At 44.2% G+C, this 20,159-nt stretch overlaps 1 protein-coding gene across 1 annotated transcript in view; it reads right to left on the reverse strand.

Moving 5' to 3' along the window:
* LOC128060138 (ATP-binding cassette sub-family A member 17-like) overlaps nt 1–20,159 on the reverse strand; it is an 82,926-nt gene that overhangs the window by 40,706 nt on the left and 22,061 nt on the right. Inside the window, exons 9-15 of the mRNA XM_052652440.1 lie at nt 16,971–17,143; nt 15,873–16,016; nt 13,817–13,946; nt 9,040–9,194; nt 4,287–4,442; nt 3,993–4,203; nt 225–375 (exon numbers count right to left, since the gene is read on the reverse strand). Of these exons, the coding sequence (XP_052508400.1) occupies nt 225–375; nt 3,993–4,203; nt 4,287–4,442; nt 9,040–9,194; nt 13,817–13,946; nt 15,873–16,016; nt 16,971–17,143 (1,120 nt within the window). The remainder of the gene's footprint in view (nt 1–224; nt 376–3,992; nt 4,204–4,286; nt 4,443–9,039; nt 9,195–13,816; nt 13,947–15,872; nt 16,017–16,970; nt 17,144–20,159) is intronic.

Below are 20,159 nucleotides of genomic sequence, written 5' to 3' on the forward strand. Positions count from 1 at the left end.
CCCATGGCCTGCAGCCCACCAGGCTCCTCCGTCCCTGGGATTCTCCAGGCAAGAGTACTGCAGTGGGGTGCTATTGCCTTCTCCGATTTCTTTCTAGGAAATATCAAAGGCCTAGAAATCCAAACCATTACAGAATTGAGAGTCCTTGGTGAGGACAGGGGTGGGAGAGATGACTGAACACTGAGCACATGCAAGCAATTACTCCAGCCCTCTCAGGTCCATACCTGTGCGTGCTCTCTTTAGGAAGTATAAATGTCAGTTCTTCTCCAATGCTAGACTGGAAAACTGCATTTGGTATGTGCTGGTAAACCAGAAGGGAAATCTTCTCTGTGTCACAATGTGGTTTTCTTACCAGAGTTATATAATATCCTGCACCTGAAACATTTCAAAGATCATGAAATGGTTTTTCTCTTTTTAGTTACACTTAAATGTTCTATAGCCTAGAACATGACAGCTCCATAGGTTAGACAAGCTGGAGAGCTGTGGTGAATTTGCCTTGGAAAGTCTATAACACTATTCTTGAGTCTCTCCTTTGACTCCATAGTTGGGAGGTGATAACAGCATTTAGCAATACTAGGCAAAATAAAGGAGGGCTGCATTAAAGGCAACACTCTGCTTAAGGGATAACTAATGTGGGGAAGTGAAAATTGAGCACAGAGAGACCTTGAACATTAAGGTTAAGAACAAAAGTATCTCTTTCATAATTAAATTATGTTTTGAGAGACATACCCTATGGTATTCTAAATATTCTTTCAGAAGCTACTAGTAACACTTGTTGCTACATTGCTGGCACTGTAGTCACTCAACAAACAGTCACTGAGCTCTTATGACCTGACAGGCACTTTTCTAGATATTGAGTATATAGAAGCAGGTCAAACAGTCAAAAATCCCTATTCTCACTCAAGGAGCTTTCATGACAGGAACGTGAGACATATGATAAGGTAAATAAGTAAATCAAGACCATATTAGTGACAAGTGCTAAGATGAAAGATGAACAGGAAGGGGATACAGAGTATTGGGGATCATGACTTTGAAGGTGGGGAAGGCCTCACTAAGAATGTGACATCTCTGAAAGGACTGAATACCTGAGGAAGAGGAGGAGGCGTGATGATATGTGGTCTGGGATGCAGGAGGAGGCCCATGTCCTGGATCAGAAAGGGGGCCCTGAGGCGGAAGCAGAAGAATATCGGGAGAAATGGCTGGGGAAGCGGGACCAGGCTAAGCAAGGCGTTTGAGCAACTCCCAGGACCCTGCCTTCTCCTTTCAGAAAGTGGGATGGGAAGTCATCAGTGGACTGAGCAGCAGAGCGGTACACTCATTCTGACAAGTGGGCCAGAGGCCAGCTGTGGGCTGGAAGCAACTTCAATGATTCAGGTAGGGAGACAGTAGGCTGGGCCAGGGGGTGAGGAAGGCAAGGCCACGGGGATTGGCAGATGGATCAGATGTGGGCTATGAGATGCAGAGGATCAGGGAGCCCTGAGATTCTGGCCAAGCTGCTAAAAGGATGGAGCTGCCTTTACTTTGCGTGAACTGGTGTGTTGGTCAAGAGCTAGAGTTCAGCTGTGCATCAGCCATGGACAGTCCAACAGATACGTTCACTGTCTAGGGGTGTGGACAGTAAGCAGTTAGATACACAAATCTGAAGTTCAGCTGAGAGGTCCTGCAGAGACATTTTTCAGCACAGATACGTATAAGTCAGGACAGGGAAAAAATAGTGACGCGACCTGGGCACTTCCAAGCCTAAAAGTAGAAGTGATGCAGAGGAGCAGTCAGAGACACTAGAGGGAAACCCAGACGGCCAGGGGCCAGGAAAAGAGGGGGATGTCTGTGGCGAGACGTCCAGCAGGAGTGCACCCCACTGTGGAGAGAACAACTCGCCCTGTGCAGGCATTAGCTCCCTCTTTGAGGAACAAGGTCTCTTAATCTTCATTTTAATAAAGGAAAATAATAGAATGGGAAGGACTAGAGATCTCTTCAAGAAAATTAGAGGTATCAATGGAATATTTCATCCAAAGATGGACACAATAAAGGAAAGAAACGGTATGGACCTAACAAAAGCAGAAGATACTGACAAGAGGTGTCAAGAATACACAGAACTGTACAAAAAAGATCTTCACGATCCAGATAACCACGATGGTGTGATTACTCACCCAGAGCCAGATACCCTAGAATGTGAAGTCAAGTGGGCCTTAGGAAGTATAACAAGGAATAAAGCTAGCGGAGGTAATGGAATTCCAGCTGAGCTATTTCAAATCCTGAAAGATGATGCTGTGAAAGTGCTGCACTCAATATGCCAGCAAGTTTGGAAAACTCAGCAGTGGCCATAGGACTGGAAAAGGTCAGTTTTCATTCTAATCCCAAAGAAAGGCAATGCCAAAGAATGCTCAAACTACTGCACAATTGCACTTATCTCACACGCTAGCAAAGTAATGCTCAAAACTATTCAAGTGAGGCTTCAACAGTACATGAACCATGAACTTCCAGATGTTCAAGCAGGATTTAGAAAAGGCAGAGGAACCAGAGATCAAATTGCCAATATCTACTGGATCATTGAAAAAACAAGAGAGTTCCAGAAAAACATTTTCTTCTGCTTTACTGATTATGCCAAAGTCTTTGACTGTGTGGATCTCAACAAACTGTGGAAAATTCTTCAAGAGGTGGGAACACCAGACCACCTGACCTGCCCCCTGAAAAATCTGTATGCAGGTCAAGAAGCAACAGTTAGAACTGGACATGGAACAACAGACTGGTTCCAAATTGGGAAAGGGGTACATCAAGGCTGTATATTGTCACTCTGTTTACTTAACTTATATGCAGAGTACATCATGCGAAATGCTGGCCTGGGTGAAGTACAAGCTGGAATCACGATTGCCAGAAGAAATATCAATAATCTCAGATATGTAGATGATGACACCCTTATGGCAGAAAGTGAAGAGGACCTAAAGAGCCTCTTGATGAAAGTGAAAGAGGAGAGTGAAAAAGCTGGCTTAAAACTCAACATTCAGAAAATTAAGCTCGTGGCATCTGGTCCCATCACTTCATGGCAAATAGATGGGAAAACAATGCAAACAGTGAGAGACTTTATTTTCTTGGGCTCCAAAATCACTGCAGATGGTGACTGCAGCCATGAAATTAAAAGATGCTTGCTCTTTGAAAGAAAAGCTATGACCAACTTACACACCATATTAAAAGCAGAGACATTACTTTGCCAACAAAGGTCTGTCTAGTCAAAACTATAGTTTTCCAGTAGTCATGTATGGATGTGAGAGTTGGACTATGAAGAATTCTGAGAGCTGAAGAATTGCTGCTTTTGACTGTGGTGTTGGAGAAGACTCTTGAGAGTCCCTTGGACTGCAAGGAGATCCAACCAGTCCATCCTAAGGGAAATCAGTCCTGAATATTCGTTGGAAGAACTGATGCTGAAACTAAAGCTCCAACACTTTGGCCACCTGATGCGAAGAGCTGACTCATTTGAAAAGACCCTGATGCTAGGAAAGATTGAAGGCGGGAGAAGGGGGTGACAGAGGATGAGATGGTTGGATGGCATCACTGACTCAATGGACGTGAGTTTGAATAAGCTCCGGGAGATAGTGATGGACAGAGAAGCCTGACGCGCTGCGGTCCATGGGGTCGCAAAGAGTTGGACACAATTGAGCGACTGAACTGAACTGAAACTAAGGCTACAAAACGATGAACTAACTTGGTAACAAGGATGAAGGAGTAAACTAGCAGCATGGAGCTCAGGCACAGGCCTTCTGACTCCAAGTCTCAGAGATTCTTTCCACTCTCCTCCTGGTTATTCTCACAGCCCCTCCGCCTGGGCCTCGGTCTCCAACCACAGGGAGCAGACAGGCCGCCTAGAGAAGGCCGCTCCTCACCTGACCTCAGGGGCCCTTGGGGAACATGATCGGTGGACACTTTCTTCCGCTCCTGGGCCAGCCACGTGGACCCCGTGCCGAAAGGACTTCCGGCTGCCCCCCGGCCCCGCCCACCGTATTTCTCCTTGAGGAACAGCGGCGACCCGCAGCACTGCAGCTCCCCCTTGGCCATGATGGCGATGCGGTCCCCCAGCAGGTCGGCCTCGTCCATGACGTGCGTGGTCAGCAGGACGGTGCGGTCGCTTTTGTGCTGCTGCAGAAGGTCCCAGATGGCCCTCCTGGAGACGGCGTCCACGCCTGAGGTGGGCTCGTCCAGCATCAGCACCTGGAGGGCGGAGGGGCGGCCCCGTGAGGACGGCAGAGCCCCGGCCTGGGCTGCAGGTCATGCCGCAGGCCCCCCGGGCCTACCTTGGAGCCCGCGATGAGGGCGATGCCGATGGAGAGCTTGCGCCGCATCCCGCCGCTCAGAAACCTGCTCCGGGAGTCCCGCTTCTCCTCCAGCCCGAGCACGTGCAGCATGCGTTTGACCTCCTCAGGGCACTTCTGACGCGGCAAGCCTTTCAGCTGAAACGGCAGGGATGGAGATCTGGCCTCGGCTTCCAATGGGGCCAGGGAGCGTGCAACAAGCATTTTGCTTGCAGAGCAGTAACTCCTTATCTCCCTTATCTGAGATTTTTCTTTCCACAGTTTTAGTTACCCATTACCCACAATGAACCATGGTCTGAAAACATTAAATAGAAAATTAACAGAAATAAACTTGTAAGTTTTAAATTGTGCACACCCTTCTGAGTATCTTGAACTCTGAAATCGTGTGCCATGCTGCTCTGTCCTGCTCAGGATCCCTACCCATCGACATCATCTGGTTTTGACATCCATGCATGCTAAGTTGCTTCAGTCGTGTCTGACTTTGCAACTACACAGACTGTAGCTGCCAGGCTCCTCTGTCCATGGGATTCTCCAGGCAAGAATACTGGAGTGGGTTGCCATGTCCTCCTCCAGGGTTCTTCCTGACCTAGGGATCAAACCCATGTCTCTCATACCTCCTGCACTGGCAGATGGGTTCTTTACCACTAGTGCCACCTCTAAGTACAGTACAATAAAATATTTTAAGAGAGAGAGATCACATTCACATAACTTTTATTACAGCCCATCAGGCTCCTCTGTCCATGGAGCCCTCCAGGCAAGAATACTGCAGTTGGTGGCCATCTGCTCCTCCAGGGAATCTTATTGACATAGGGGTTGAACCTGAGTCTCCTGCATTGCAGGCGGATTCTCTACCATCTGAGCCACCAGGGAAGCTCCTTTATTACAGTATATTGTTATAATTGTTCTATTTTATTGATTGTTTTTAATGTCTTGCTGTGCTTAATTTATAAATTAAACTTTGTCATACGTTGCATGTACAGGAAAAAACAGAGGACATATAGACTTTGGTACTATCTGAGATTTCAGGCATCCACTGGTGGTCTTGGAGCAAATCCCCCACAAATAAGGGGGGTATCATATATACATAAACTATACATGAGAAAGATACACAGTAAACTTACTACCTTCAGGGAAAGGGATACAACCCTTTTGCATCTTTTTTTCCCACAAGCTGTGAGGCGTGTGGGATCTTAGTTTCCTGACCAGGGATTGAACCTGGGCCCTTGGTAGTGAAAGGGCAGAGTCTTAACCACTTGACTGCCAGGGAAGACCTGGCTTTTGCATCTTGAACCATCTAAACAAATGACTTATTAATACTAAGTTCAGTTCAGTTCACTTCACTTCAGTCGCTCAGTCGTGTCCAACTCTTTGCGACCCCATGAATTGCAGCACGCCAGGCCTCCCTGTCCATCACCAACTCCTGGAGTTCACTCAAACTCATGTCCATCGAGTCGGTGATGCCATCCAGCCATCTCATCCTTTGTCGTCCCCTTCTCCTCCTGCCGCCAATCCCTCCCAGCATCAGAGTCTTTTCCAATGAGTCAACTCTTTGCATAAGGTGGCCAAAGTATTGGACTTTCAGCTTTAGCATCAGTCCTTCCAAAGAACACCCAGGACTGATCTCCTTTAGAATGGACTGGTTGGATCTCCTTGCAGTCCAAGGGACTCTCAAGAGTCTTCTCCAACACCACAGTTCAAAAGCATCAATTCTTTGGCACTCAGCCTTCTTCACAGTCCAACTCTCACATCCATACATGACCACTGGAAAAACTATAGCCTTGACTAGATGGACCTTTGTTGGCAAAGTAATGTCTCTGCTTTTCAATATGCTATCTAGGTTGGTCATAACTTTCCTTCCAAGGAGTAAGCGTCTTTTAATTTCATGGCTGCAACCACTATCTGCAGTGATTTTGGAGCCCCCCAAAATAAAGTCTGACACTGTTTCCACTGTTTCCCCATCTATTTCCCATGAAGTGATGGGACCAGATGCCATGATCTTCGTTTTCTGAAAGTTGAGCTTTAAGCCAACTTTTTCACTCTCCTCTTTCACTTTCATCAAGAGGCTTTTTAGTTCCTCTTCACTTTCTGCCATAAGGGTGGTATCATCTGCATATCTGAGGTTATTGATATTTCTCCCGGCAATCTTGATTCCAGCTTGTGCTTCTTCCAGCCCAGCCACTACAGCATATTAAAAGGGTTATACACCACGACCAAGTGGGATTTATCCCAGGAATGCAAGAAAGGTTCAATATATTAAGAATCATTATAAGTATTAACTAATAAAGAATCTGCCTGGTGTCTGTCCCCAGTTACTGGGAGAAGCCTCTAAATCCTTGGAGTGATGGGATGTTTTTGTTATTCCTGGTAGTACCCTCAGGTCACACCTGCTACTGAAGTGATCAAGATCCTGGCTGATCATACCAGAAAGATCAACCATGTGATTTGCGAGCTGGGACTTTGAGCCAGGTTATCAATCTGATCTCCCGATCTGCTAGGAGGGAGAGAGTGCAGATTAAGTTTAGTCACGAGGTTCATGATTCACTCATGAACCTATGTAATGAAACTCCAATAAAAACTAGACACTTGGGTGAAGCTTAGGTGAGCGACCCTCTATACAGTGATGCACCAAGAGGGTGACACAGTCTTCAGACATGGAAGCTTTTCATCTCGGACCCTCCCAGACATCACCCTGCATGTCTCCTCTTTTGGCTGGTCCTGATTTATGTATCCTTTATAATATATGCATATAATATATACTATAATCCTGCATTCTGTGAGTCCTAGTGAATTGGTGAAGCTGAGGAGTCAGTGGGAACTCCTGACTTTGTAGCCGGGTTGCGGGCACTGCTTTGTTGGGAGCCCAGGCGCGCGGCTGTTTTCTGACGTGGCCTCGGGCACTGTGCCTGTAGCGTGTGAAGCGTGCACTGGCTCCATCCTTAGTACTGAACTGCACTGCAGTGATGCAGCATATTAGAAGAATAAAGAGTCCAAGGGGCAAGCTGACCCTAGAATTTACATGGAAATGAAAGGGACCTGGAATAGGCAAAACAATCTTGAAAACAAAAAAGGACTCACATTCTTTGATTTCAAAACTTACTACAGGGACTTCCCTGGTGGTCTAGTGGCAAAAACTCCCATGGTCCCAATGCAGCGGGCCCAGGTTTAATCAGGGAACTATATCCCAAATGCCTCAACTAAGACCTGGCACAGCCAAATAAATAATTAAATATTGTTTAAAACTTACTACAAAGCTATAGTAATTAAGAAATTGTGGTATTGGCATAAGGACAGATGCATAGACCAATGAAATAGAGTTGAGAGTCCAGGAATAATCCCACGTATCTACGGTCAATTGATTTCTGACAGAGGTGCCAAGACTATTCAATGGGGAAATAATGGTCTTTCCAACAAATGGTGCTGGACAACTGAATACTCACATGCAAAAGAATGAATCTGACCTCTATCTCACACCATCTAAAAATTAGCTCAAAATGTATCAAAGACCTAAATGTAAGAACTAATGCACAAAACTCTCACAAGGAAACAGGTGTATATCCCAGGCAATGCTTTTTAAAATATGACATCAAGAGCATAACAAGTAAAGAAAATATAGATACACTGAATTTCATCAGAATTCAAAACTTTTGTGCATCAAAGGACATTATCAACAAAGGGAAAAGAAAATGCACAGAAATGGGAGAAGGTTTTTTGCAAATCATATACTTGATAAGGATCTACCATCTAGAATACATTAAAACATTCTCAAAGCTAAACTACAAAGAGATAAGCAACCCAACTGAGAAATGGGCAAAAGACTTTAGTAGACATTTCTCCAAATAAATAAATGACCAATAAGCAAATGAAAAGATGCTTAATATCATTATAGTCATTGGGGAAATGCAAATCAAACCCACCATGAGATATCAATTTATGGCACCTAGAATGGAAGTACCTCAGAAAGTTTTTTAAAAAGTTAAACGCAGAGGTGGATCTTATGACTCATGAATTTCACTGCTAGGCATATACTCCAAAGAACTGAAACTAGGTGTTTAAACAAAAACCTGAACACTAGTATTCATGGTATTATTCACATGGCCAAAAGGTACAACCCAGAAGTCCATCGACTGATGAATGGATAACCAAGATATGGCATGCAGTTCCATACAATGGAACATTATTCAGCCATCAAAAGGACTGAAATATTGATACATGCTGAAATATGGATAATTCTTGAACACATTAAGTGAAAGAAACCAGACACAGTCGACGGTCACATTTTGTGTGATTCCACTCATATGAACTACTTAGAATAGTCAAATCTACAGTGACAGAAAGCAGATTAGTGATTTCCAGGGGCTGGGGGGAAGGAAGAATGGGGAGTGACCATTGATGGATCCAGGTTTCTTTTCAGGGAGATGAAAATGTTCTGTAGTTAGAGAGTGCTGTGAATGTAGTTTTTAAAACTACTGAATTTTACATTGCAAAATAAGCAAAATGGTGAATTTTATGATATGTGAATTTCATCAATAAACAATTAGACTAAAACAATACTTTCTAGAAACTCTTTAATTCAAAGATCTTAAATGCCACACCCCTTCCTCTTCCTGAATGTTTAGGGAATAGTGTCCATACGGGGCTTCAAGTCCCTCTGAGGTTGAGTCAGAAAGTTGTGAGTTATCTTACCATCCTTAAAAATAGATACAGAGGAAACCAAGTCTATCACCCAGTGACTCACCTGAGCATAGAAATAAAGATGTTCCGCTACAGTCAAGTTATCATACAAGATATCATACTGGGGGCACCAGCCCATGGTCTTCCGGATTTGAAGCATGTCTTGAGAAATTTCATATCCATTGATAAATGCCTGTCCACTTGAGGGAGTAATAAGTCCTAGAAGTAAGTGGAAGACATAACATCCTAAAGTCATTGTCATTCAGAGCCACAACAGTGCAAAGGCTTACTGATGCCCCCTGCTTTGTCTGCTGCTCTTACACATACTATCCTACGTTTCATGTCACAGTCAGCAGCTTTCAAGGAGTATATGTTCCATGACCGTGTACAGGGACATTTAGGGGTAGTAGAAACAGATGCAAAGAAATAGAGGAAAACAACAGAATGGGAAAGGCTAGAGATCTCTTCAAGAAAATTAGAGATACCAAGGGAACATTTCTTGCAAAGATGGGCTCAATAAAGGACAGAAATGGTATGGATCTAACAGAAGCAGAAGATATTAAGAAGAGGTGGCAAGAATACACAGAAGAACTGGACAAAAAAAGATCTTCACGACCAAGATAATCACGATGGTGTGATTACTCACCTAGAGCCAGACATCCTGGAATGTGAAGTCAAGTGGGCCTTAGAAAGCATCACTACGAACAAACCTAGTGGAGGTGATGGAATTCCAGTTGAGCTGTTTCAAATCCTGAAAGATGATGCTGTGAAAGTGCTACACTCAATATGCCAGCAAATTTGGAAAACTCAGCAGTGGCCACAGGACTGGAAAAGGTCAGTTTTCATTCCAATCCCAAAGAAAGGCAATGCCAAAGAATGCTCTAACTACCGCACAATTGCATTCATCTCACACGCTAGTATTGCTCAAAATTCTCCAAGCCAGGCTTCACTGATATGTGAACCGTGAACTTCCAGATGTTCAAGCTGGATTTAGAAAAGGCAGAGGAACCAGAGATGAAATTTCCAACATCTGCTGGATCATTGAAAAAGCAAGAGAGTTCCAGAAAAACATCTATTTCTGCTTTATTGACTATGCCAAAGCCTTTGACTGCGTGGATAACAATAAACTGTGGAAAATTCTGAAACAGATGGGAACACCAGACCACCTGACCTGCCTCTTGAGAAACCTATACGCAGGTCAGGAAGCAATAGTTAGAACTGGACATGGAACAACAGGCTGGTTCCAAATAGGAAAAGGAGCACATCAAGGCTGTATATTGTCACCCTGCTTATTTAACTTATATGCAGGGTACATCATGAGAGATGCTGGGTTGGAAGAAGCACAGGTGGAATCAAGATTGCCGGGAGAAATATCAATAACCTCAGATATGCAGATGATACCACCCTTATGGCAGAGTGAAGAGGAACTAAAAAGCCTCTTGATGAAAGTGAAAGAGGAGAGTGAAAAAGTTGGCTTAAAGCTCAACATTCAGAAAACTAAGATCATGGCGTCTAGTCCCATCACTTCATGGGAAATAGATGGGGAAACAGTAGAAACAGTGTCAGACTTTATTTTTGGGGCTCCAAGATCACTGCAGATGGTGACTGCAGCCATGAAATTAAAAGACACTTACTCCTTGGAAGGAAAGTTATGACCAACCTAGATAGCATATTGAAAAGCAGAGACATTACTTTGCCAACAAAGGTCTGTCTAGTCAAGGCTATGGTGTTTCCAGTAGTCATGTATGGGTGTGAGAGTTGGACTGTGAAGAAAGCTGAGCACCGAAGAATTCATGCCTTTGAACTGTGGTGTTGAAGACTCTTGAGAGTCCCTTGGACTGCAAGGAGATCCAGCCAGTCCATTGTAGAGGAGATCAGTCCTAGGTGTTCTCTGGAAGGAATGATGCTAAAGCTGAAACTCCAGTACTTTGGCCACCTCATGCGAAGAGTTGACTCAGTGGAAAAGACTCTGATGCTGGGAGGGATTGGCGGCAGGAGGAGAAGGGGACGACAAAGGATGAGATGGCTGGATGGCATCACCGACTCGATGGACATGAGTTTGAGTGAACTCCAGGAGTTGGTGATGGACAGGGAGGCCTGGCGTGCTGCAATTCACGGGGTTGCAAAGAGTCAGACATGGCTGAGCAATTGAACTGAACTGAAGGAGATAATAAAAAATCTGAATCTGGAAAACTGTAAGATACTGATGAAAGAAATGGAAGACAACACCAACAGATGTAAAGATTTACTGTGCTCTTGGATTGGAAGAATTATTATTGTTAAAATGATCAAACTACCAAGGCTACCTACAGATTCAATGCAATCCATATCAAATTACCAATGGCATTTTTTTTTTTCACAGAACTGGAACAAAAAGACGGTTTAAATCTGTATGAAAACACAAAAGAACCTGGATCACCAAAACAATCTTGATAAAGAAGAATGGAATAGGAGGAATCATGCTTCCTGACTTCACACTATACTACAAAACTACAATAATCAAAACAGTATGATACTGGCATGAAAACAGACACATTCATCAATGGAACAGGATAGAAAGCCAGAAACAAATTCATGCACTTATGGTCAATTAATCTACGACAAAGGAGGCAAGAATATACAATGTAGAAAAGAGTCTCCTCAATAAGTGGTGGTGAGGTAATTGGGACATTTACATGTAAAAGAATAAAATTGGAACATTTTCTCACACCATACACAAAAATAAACTCAAAATAGAACTAAATGTAAGACTGGCTACTCTCAAACTCCTAAGAGAAAACAGAAAATTCTTTGACATAATTCATAACTTTTTTGGATCTGTCTTCTAAGGCAAGAAAAATGTAAACAAAAATAGACAAATGGGATCCAAAAGCTTTTGCACAGCAAAGAAAACCACAAACAAAACAAAAAGACAACCTACAGAATGGAAGAAAATATTTGCAAATGATGTATTGACGAGGGATTAATATTTCTAAAATATACAGGTAACTTACACTGATTAATATTTAAAAAATCAATCAAGAAATGGGCAGAAAATCTAAATAAACATTTCTCCAAAGAAGACATATAGATGGCTAACAGGCATATGAGAAGACACTCAATATCGCTAATTATTAGAGAAATACAAAGCAAAACCACAACAAAGTATTACCTTACACAAGTCAAAATGGCCATCTTAACTTCAAAAAATTTACAAATAGTAAATGCTAGTGAGGGTAAGGAGAAAACGGAACCCTTCTACACCGTTGGCGAGAATGTAAATTAGTACAGCCACTATGAGAAACAGTCTACTACTACTAAGTTGCTTCAGTCATGTCCGACTCTGTGTGACCCCATAGACAGCAGCCCACCAGGCTCCCCCATCCCTGGGATTCTCCAGGCAAGAACACTGGAGTGGGTTGCCATTTCCTTCTCCAATGCATGAAAGTGAAAAGTGAAAGTGAAGTCGCTCAGTCGTGTCCGACTCCTAGCGACCCCATGGACTGCAGCCTACCAGGCTCCTCCGTCCATGGGATTTTCCAGGCAAGAGTACTGGAGTAGGGTGCCATTGTCTGGAGGCTCCTAAAAACTAAAAACAGGATTACCATATGATCCAACAATCTCACTCCTGGGAATATACCTGGAAAAGACAAAAACTCTAATTCAAAAAGATACATGCACCCCATGTTCATAGCAGCACGGTTCACAATAGTCAAGACATGGGAGCAACCTAAATGTCCATCAACAAAAGAATGGATAAAGAAGGCTTTACTCAGACATAAAAAAAAGAATGAAATAATGCCATTTGTAGCAACATGGATGGACCTAAAGACATCATACTAAGTGAAGGAAGGCAGACAATGCAAGACAAATATCATGACATCACTTATATGTGGAATCTAAAAAAATGAATACAAATAAACTTATTTACAGAACAGAAACAGACTCACAGACATAGAAAACAAACTTACGGATACCAAAGCGGAAAGGGGGCTGGATAAATTAGAAGTCTGGGATTAACATACATACATTACTATAGACAGATAACTATATTTTACCACAGGGAACTATATTCATTAATATCCTGTAATGACCTATAATGGAAAAGAATCTGAAAAAAGAATATATATGTGTGTGTGTCCCAATACCAAAGGCACCTGAGAACAAGCTTCACAATATCGCTGCTCTTCGAAGTTTTCAGTGGAAGGATGTCAGCAATCTGTGAGGAGGGTTGAGGCAGCTGGAGTCTGAGGAGCTCACAGCTCTCCAGATGTCTGGTGGTCTGTGTCCAAAACCAGTAGAGGAACTGGTCAGCTTTCAGAGCTCCTTGAGATTTGGAAATGTATCTTGCTGGTTTTGTACAGAGCCTTACATGGGTTAACCCTTCAATAAATACATTTTTCTTGAATGAATGAGTTTTCAAATATCACAGATATTATTTTAGTTGATGGGAAGAATTATTTAGGCATAAAAATTATTCTGAAACAGACAACTTCAGCATAATCCACCAGGTATCACTCTAAAAGTGCTCCTGGCAATCAAAAGTATGATTTGTTTGGATGAAATGTTTGGTTGAGGGATCAGTGGTGCCTCACTGTACTGGAAGGTTCTGCTTGGAAGGAAACATGCCCAGCAGTGTTCACAGTTTCCTGGAAGTGTTTGAAACTAAGTACCTCAGATTGACTGAAAAAGTCAGATATTCCCTCCTCCTGACACAGGGTAATGTGAATCACTAGATGGTAAAAAACAAACAATAAACAAAAATGTCAGGGAAATCCGATGGCGGGAAATGGAGCCAAACAATCTGGATCTGGATCAAGGATCTCTCCAGTGCCTCCTTGGGCGAGCTGGTCCACACGCACCTGTGAGAATGCTGCAGGTGGTGGTCTTGCCTGCTCCGTTGTGGCCCAGCAGAACCGTGATCTGGCCCTGGTATAGATTCACGGTCAGGTCTTTAACTGCCACGTGTTCATCCCTTCCCTTGTAGAACACCTGTTGAAAAGCCAAGTGTGACTGATAGCGTAACATACATGCTGTGGCGTTTCTGAAGAACCTGTGACAGGCCGAGCACCCACACCAACATCCCCTGAAAGTTCAACAGTGGAACTCCAAGTGGAAATTCACAAAGGGAGCCCCTTCTTTCACAGTTTAGCTGCCTGGAGCTACTGAGGACCAGCAAGGTGAGGCGGGGTTTCCCTGGCCTCGGGAACCCGGTGGGAGAGCAGCAGGACCACAGAGGCCAGAGTTCGAGGACGAAGGGCCCGGAGCTGGAATGAGATCATCTCCCTGCTTCTCGAGCCCACCTTGCTCCTCATTGCCTGGCCAAACCCCTGAGAAAGGGCACCCTGCCTCTTCTGTGGGCAGTGTTGTCCTAGGGAGAGAACCCCAGACAGACTGGCTTGTTTTCTAAATCAGATGTTTTCAGTATTTTAAACACCATTTATTTTTTTTCTTATTATACAAGTAATCCATTTATAAGAGCATAAAGAAGAAAATGAAACCACCCACAATGCCATTTGCAGAGATAACATCACATTTCAGTCCATGCCTTAGACAATTTCTGCCCCGTCAAACTGCATTAGGGCTGGATGTGGGGTCTGGAGTGCAGACACTATAGCTGGGTGAGACTTGGGTGTCACTCCTCCCCACAATTTATCTACTGTGCTTGGGAGCACGGTGCTGAGGAAAGGAAGCTGGCACACTTCCTTGCCTCCAACACCATTTGGTGTGATTATTATGAATCAAGTGTGACAGGCCTCTTCCCTGACTTCTCACTCTCCTTTCTGAAATCAAGGTGGACACTTGGCAGAATTCTAGGCAAGAAGAAGAAGGGGTGATCTACTGAAGGGCAGAAAAGAAGGGAGGGAGGGAGGAAGGAAAAAATTTTTTCCCAAAAGAAAGCCCCTTGCTCTTATCTTTCCCTGTAGATGAGCTTCAGCAGCCGTCTTGTAACCAGGGAATGACAAGCACACAGCAGGGAGCTACATGCTTCCACTGGTCCAGGGAAAATAAACGAAAGTCAGTGAGTAGAAAGAGCAAAGGGCTCTGGGATGGCTTTACTGAGCAGCCAACATCATGGCAGAACCATGTGCCTGCAGGCTGCCTGTTTTGAAAAAAAAAGAGAGAAATCCCTGCGTACTGAAGCCACAGTAAATCCAGTGAAGATGGAGCATTCCCAGCGGCTCCCACAGGGTGTGGAGGGGCTGGGGATGATCCCCCATGCCAGGGATCCCCTGGACTAGGACGTGATCCACTTGATCTCATAGGTCAGGAAAGGTGTGCTGAGCTAGTGCCTTGCCTCTGACAGTGTATCAGCCACACGGAGGGCACCACCTCTCCATAGGCCCTTCCTGTCTGAGGAATGGAAGACTCCTCTGGAGGACACAGCAGGTATAGAGCTTACCCCCCAGGCATCCTGTCAGGGGAGTCCTTGGTCAACACAGGACTCAGCAGACGCTGGAGAGAGGATGAACACTTCCATATCTGGAAGCCAGAAGTAACATCTGGTTTACCACTTGATTTGGTTGCATAATAACACTGGTGGATCAAAGCTGGCCATCAAATGACTGAGTTCTAGGGCATCCCCAATAAGAGATGCCTGGCATTTGTAAGACTGTTTCAAGAGAGATCATCTAGACCCTCCATCTAGTCATTTAACTTTATGACAGACAACAGGACATTTTACGTTAAACTTCTAATTTGGGGGATAATGTGACAGAGGGAATTAAAAATCTATCACGAGGCCACTCCTTTGGGGTCAGCCTGCCCTCACTGCCTGTTTAATAAAGTTCTGCTTGTTTGAGATGTAAAAAAAAAAAGAAAGAAATCTATCACAAAATGTACCTTGTAACTGTCAGAATGAAACAGAAACCTCTATATACTATTTCTCAAGTTCTCAGAAGATCTGAGAGCTGATACCTTGTATAGATGCTGGATTTCAATGCCTTTTATCAAATTGGTAGGCTCATCCTGAATGAACTTGTTTCCCAGAGCTTGCTGAGGATCCTCTAAGTCTAGCACAGGATTCCTAAGGGATATAGGTTCTCCCGACCAGTAGGAGGGCTAGAGAGGAAGTAAACTCATTAATATGTTTAGGTGAACTGGCTTCTTGTTCTGAAAGAGAAATATTTTGGTAAATTAAATTCTCACACTTCCCTCCTCCCACCCCTATCCTCAGCCTCGCCTGCCAGATTTCCTGGTATCGAACACTTGATGATGCCTGAAGGAGTCAAGAATTTGCTCACAGACTCACTACTAATAAACTGCATTTCAACCTACAACCTATGGTCCGGGGGATGGAGCTACAGAAGATGCCTCACTTGCACACTCCTGGTGCAAGGGGGAAGCTGTTCGGACGGCCAGCAGCCTCCCCATGGGCAAAGGCCTGGAGAAACACTGGTGCTAACAATCCACCCACTTCTCCACAGACCAAGAAGGGCAAGCACGGCGGCCTTTGCCAAGGCCTGAAGTGAGGACCTGTGCAATTCAGATGGGATCAGACTGAATCTGCAAGAGGAAAAAATCAGGCATAAACAGTTCAACTTTGTAAGAAAAATGCAGTCATTGTAGAAGAGAAGAGATTCTGAGAACTTCATGGGGTCGTTAACGAAAGCTGTGCCCTCGGGTCACAGAGGTTTCAAAGAGCACCAGGGCCTTGCCACCAGTCCAAGAGAAAAGAGGCCAAGGAGTCCTGAGGGCTCTAGCTCTTTGGGGTGGTATTCTGTGGGGAAATGTAGGGCCTGCTACTCAAGAGGGCCCATGAGACAGCCACCACACTCTTAAGGGGCCTCTGCACAGGGAATTAGCAGTGGGGCAAGAGTCAGAGGACTGAGACTCATTAATCATGCTCCTTTGGCAACCATAAGTTGACAGGTTTGGGGTGAATCCAGACTGGAGAACCCCACTTAGATTCCTCAGAGTTTGAAGATGCAACCAATATCACCACGAGGGATAGGAACATTGATGACAAGCATTGATCCTGGTGTCAATCGATAAAACAGCAGCATCAGTACTCACCATGAGAAAGAAGTACCAGGGCTTGGGTGTACCATACTCTCCTGGGAAGATGGCCTCCACATACCAGGCCACCAAGCCATATATGACAGAGTCCAGCAGCAGCATCAGCAGCACCTGAGTGAAGTTAAACTCTCCTCCTATATGGCCCATGTTCCTCCACTGGACGCCTGTGCCTGTCAAAAGGGAGAACAGTCACCACAGCAGAGAGAGAAAACTTACCAGAGTTTTCCAATCAAACGGTAGAGACCAGGCCAATGAGAAGACTGGACTATTCACCTCTGGAGTATTAAGAGACAAAAACAAGGCAAGGAGTATTAAGAGACAAAAACAAGGAAAAGCTAACTGTTAGTTTCTCTTTTGAGATAAAACTTTTTTTTTCTTTTGGCCACACCACACAGCTTGCAGGATCTTAGTCGCCTAACTAGGGATTGAACTAGGGCTCAGCAGAGAAAGTGTAGAGTCCTATCCACTAGGCCACCAGGGAATTCCCAATACAACATTCTTCTTATTGCCAAAATGGTCCCTTCCTACTCCTCCTGACCTGCTCCACTTGGGTTAATTCTTACTTTGTAGGTCAGCACAGGTATCTCCTTCCCCAGCAAGCACACATCCTCTCCCTCTGGGATTACCTGCCTAACCCATGTGCGTCTGGGTCCCCTGCGCAAGTTGTGAGCACTGCAGGCTCTACTCTGCACTGGAAATCTGCTCATCTACTGCCACCCCAGCTTGGGGCCAGGGACTGTCAGATTACCTCAGTTTCTCCAGTCTCTGACCCAGAGCCTCACATGCAGCTGGTGCTCAGTACACATATGCTCCATGAAGAAAGGAAGGTGCTGAGAAAGGGCCTGGGACCAATTCCTGGGTGTGAATAAAGGCAGGTATCCTTTGTGATGCCAACAGTCTCATCTGAATGCAACTTGACTGCGCTTCTCATGTAAAGCATCCAAGATACCTGCACCTGCTGCCATTCAGCAGGACTGAGGAGGTGGTAACTAACACCACCATAGCAGATAAATCAAGGACTGGTGAGCAGACGGACAGGCTAGAGTGGTGCTTACTAGTCACCTGGAGATGTGGTTCTGATTGTATGTCTGGGTGGGTCTTGGAGTCTGTGTTTCCAACAAGTTCTCCCAGGGCTCTGATGCTGCTGGTACCCAGGCCACGCTGTGAGGACCAATATCAGGAGACCTCTGAGGCCCTTCCTGAGATGACATTCCCTGACTTGTGTCTGCCTCTGTGCCAGTCAAGAGCTGTGCCTCTCACTGTGGCTTACAGACAGGTCTCGCAACCCTCAGCGGCCGTAAACAGTCAGGGCACTCAGTTCATGAAGGGCAGGTGCATCCTTGTTCAGTGCAAGTCCACAGTGTCCCAAGGAAAGGAACAATTAAGGCTCCTTCCCCACCTCAGCAGACATTTAATTGCCACTTTATTTATTTATCAGGAATATACATTTCAAGTACAAAAAATGGAGTTTAACAAGCAATTACAAAGAGATTACCCTTGTGCAGCTACCACCTAACTCAATCACCCCCAAAACCCCAGATATACACACCCCCATTACAACTTCACCGCCATCTTTGTTTGTAGGCAGCATCTAGTTGGGTTTTGCATTTTTATCTAAACAGTCTCTTTTTACTTGGTATTCATATTTACTGTGATTATTGACTGTCTGGATTAAAATCTACCACTTTGCCAGCTCTTTTCTATTTGGTCCAAATTTTTGTTTCTTTTTTCCTCTTTTTCTTGCATTAATAGGAATTTTTATGATTCCATTTTAGTTCCACTATTATTATTTATACCTCTAAATTTTGTTTTTCAGTTTTGTTCTAGGGTGTAAAGGGACTTCCCTGATGGCTCAGATGTAAGGAATCCGCCTGCAATGCAGGAAACCCAGGTTCAACCCCTGAGTTGGGAAGATTCCCCTGGAGAAGGGAATAGCTGCTCACTCCGGTATTCTTGCCTGGAGAATTCCATGCACAGAGAAGCCTGGAAGGCTAAATACAGTCCATGGGGTCGCAAAGAGTCAGACGTAACTGAGTGACTAACAACACACCAGGGTGTAAAATCCTCTTTAGAGTCTATATTCAGTATTATTTGAAGATACTTCATGTGCAGTGTGAGGAACTTACAACAGTTTTCCAGTTGCCAGTGCTTCCCTCCCACCCTTTGCTACTGTTGTCATGCGTTTTATTGTCACACAAGTTATTAGCACTTACACTGCTCCCATTTTTGCTTTAGACAGTCAGTTCTCTTTTAGACCCAAAAAAACTCCACGAAAGACATTTATTCTATTTTCCATTTTTAGTGTTCTTTATTTTTTTGTGTAGATCCAAGCTCCTGTCTGATATATTGTTTTTGCTCAAGGAACTCAACATTTCTTGTAGTGTCTCCTAGCAATCAATTCTGTCGCTTTTGTTTATTGGCAAGTCACCCCTGACCTTCTCCTGGATATAGAATTCTGGGTTGACAGGAGTTTTCTTCAGCACCTTAAACATGTCACTTTATTTCCTTCTAGCTTGTTTATGTTTGCTACTGCTAAGTTGCTTCAGTCGTGTCCGACTCTGTGTGACCCCATAGACAGCAGCCCACCAGGCTCCCCCGTTCCTGGGATTCTCCAGGCAAGAACACTGGAGTGGGTTGCCATTTCCTTCTCCAATGCAGGAAAGTGAAAAGTGAAAGTGAAGTCACTCAGTCGTGTCCAACTCTTCGCGACCCCATGGACTGCAGCCTACCAGGCTCCTCTGCCCATGGGGTTTTCCAGGCAAGAGTACTGGAGTGGGGTGCCATTTCCTTCTCCATATTTGAATATGCTATTTTTGGTGAAGCACCTATTTTTGCCTGTTTGCTTTTTTATACTACAAAGTACAATTTTTAATTGATTTCATGAGTTCTTTAAATATCCTTTAAATACAAGCCTTTTGCAGGTTAAATGTGTTTCAAGTATCTTCTCCCACTCTGTAGCTTCTCTTTTCATTTTCCTTATGGTGTTCCTCGGTTTCAAGTCATTATTTATCAGTCTTTTCCTGACAGCTATTTTTGTGTCTTGTTTAAGAAATCTTTCTACTTTAAGAACACGAACATACTCTCTTTTATCGTATCTATAGTTTTTTGACATTGGAAACGATTTCTGTGTATGGTGTGAAATCAAAGTCCAAGTTCAATTTTTTCCATAATGTTCTTCAGTTGCTC

The sequence above is a fragment of the Budorcas taxicolor genome, chromosome 2 (assembly GCF_023091745.1).
Source record: "Budorcas taxicolor isolate Tak-1 chromosome 2, Takin1.1, whole genome shotgun sequence".
Classification (NCBI taxonomy): Eukaryota; Metazoa; Chordata; class Mammalia; order Artiodactyla; family Bovidae; genus Budorcas; species Budorcas taxicolor.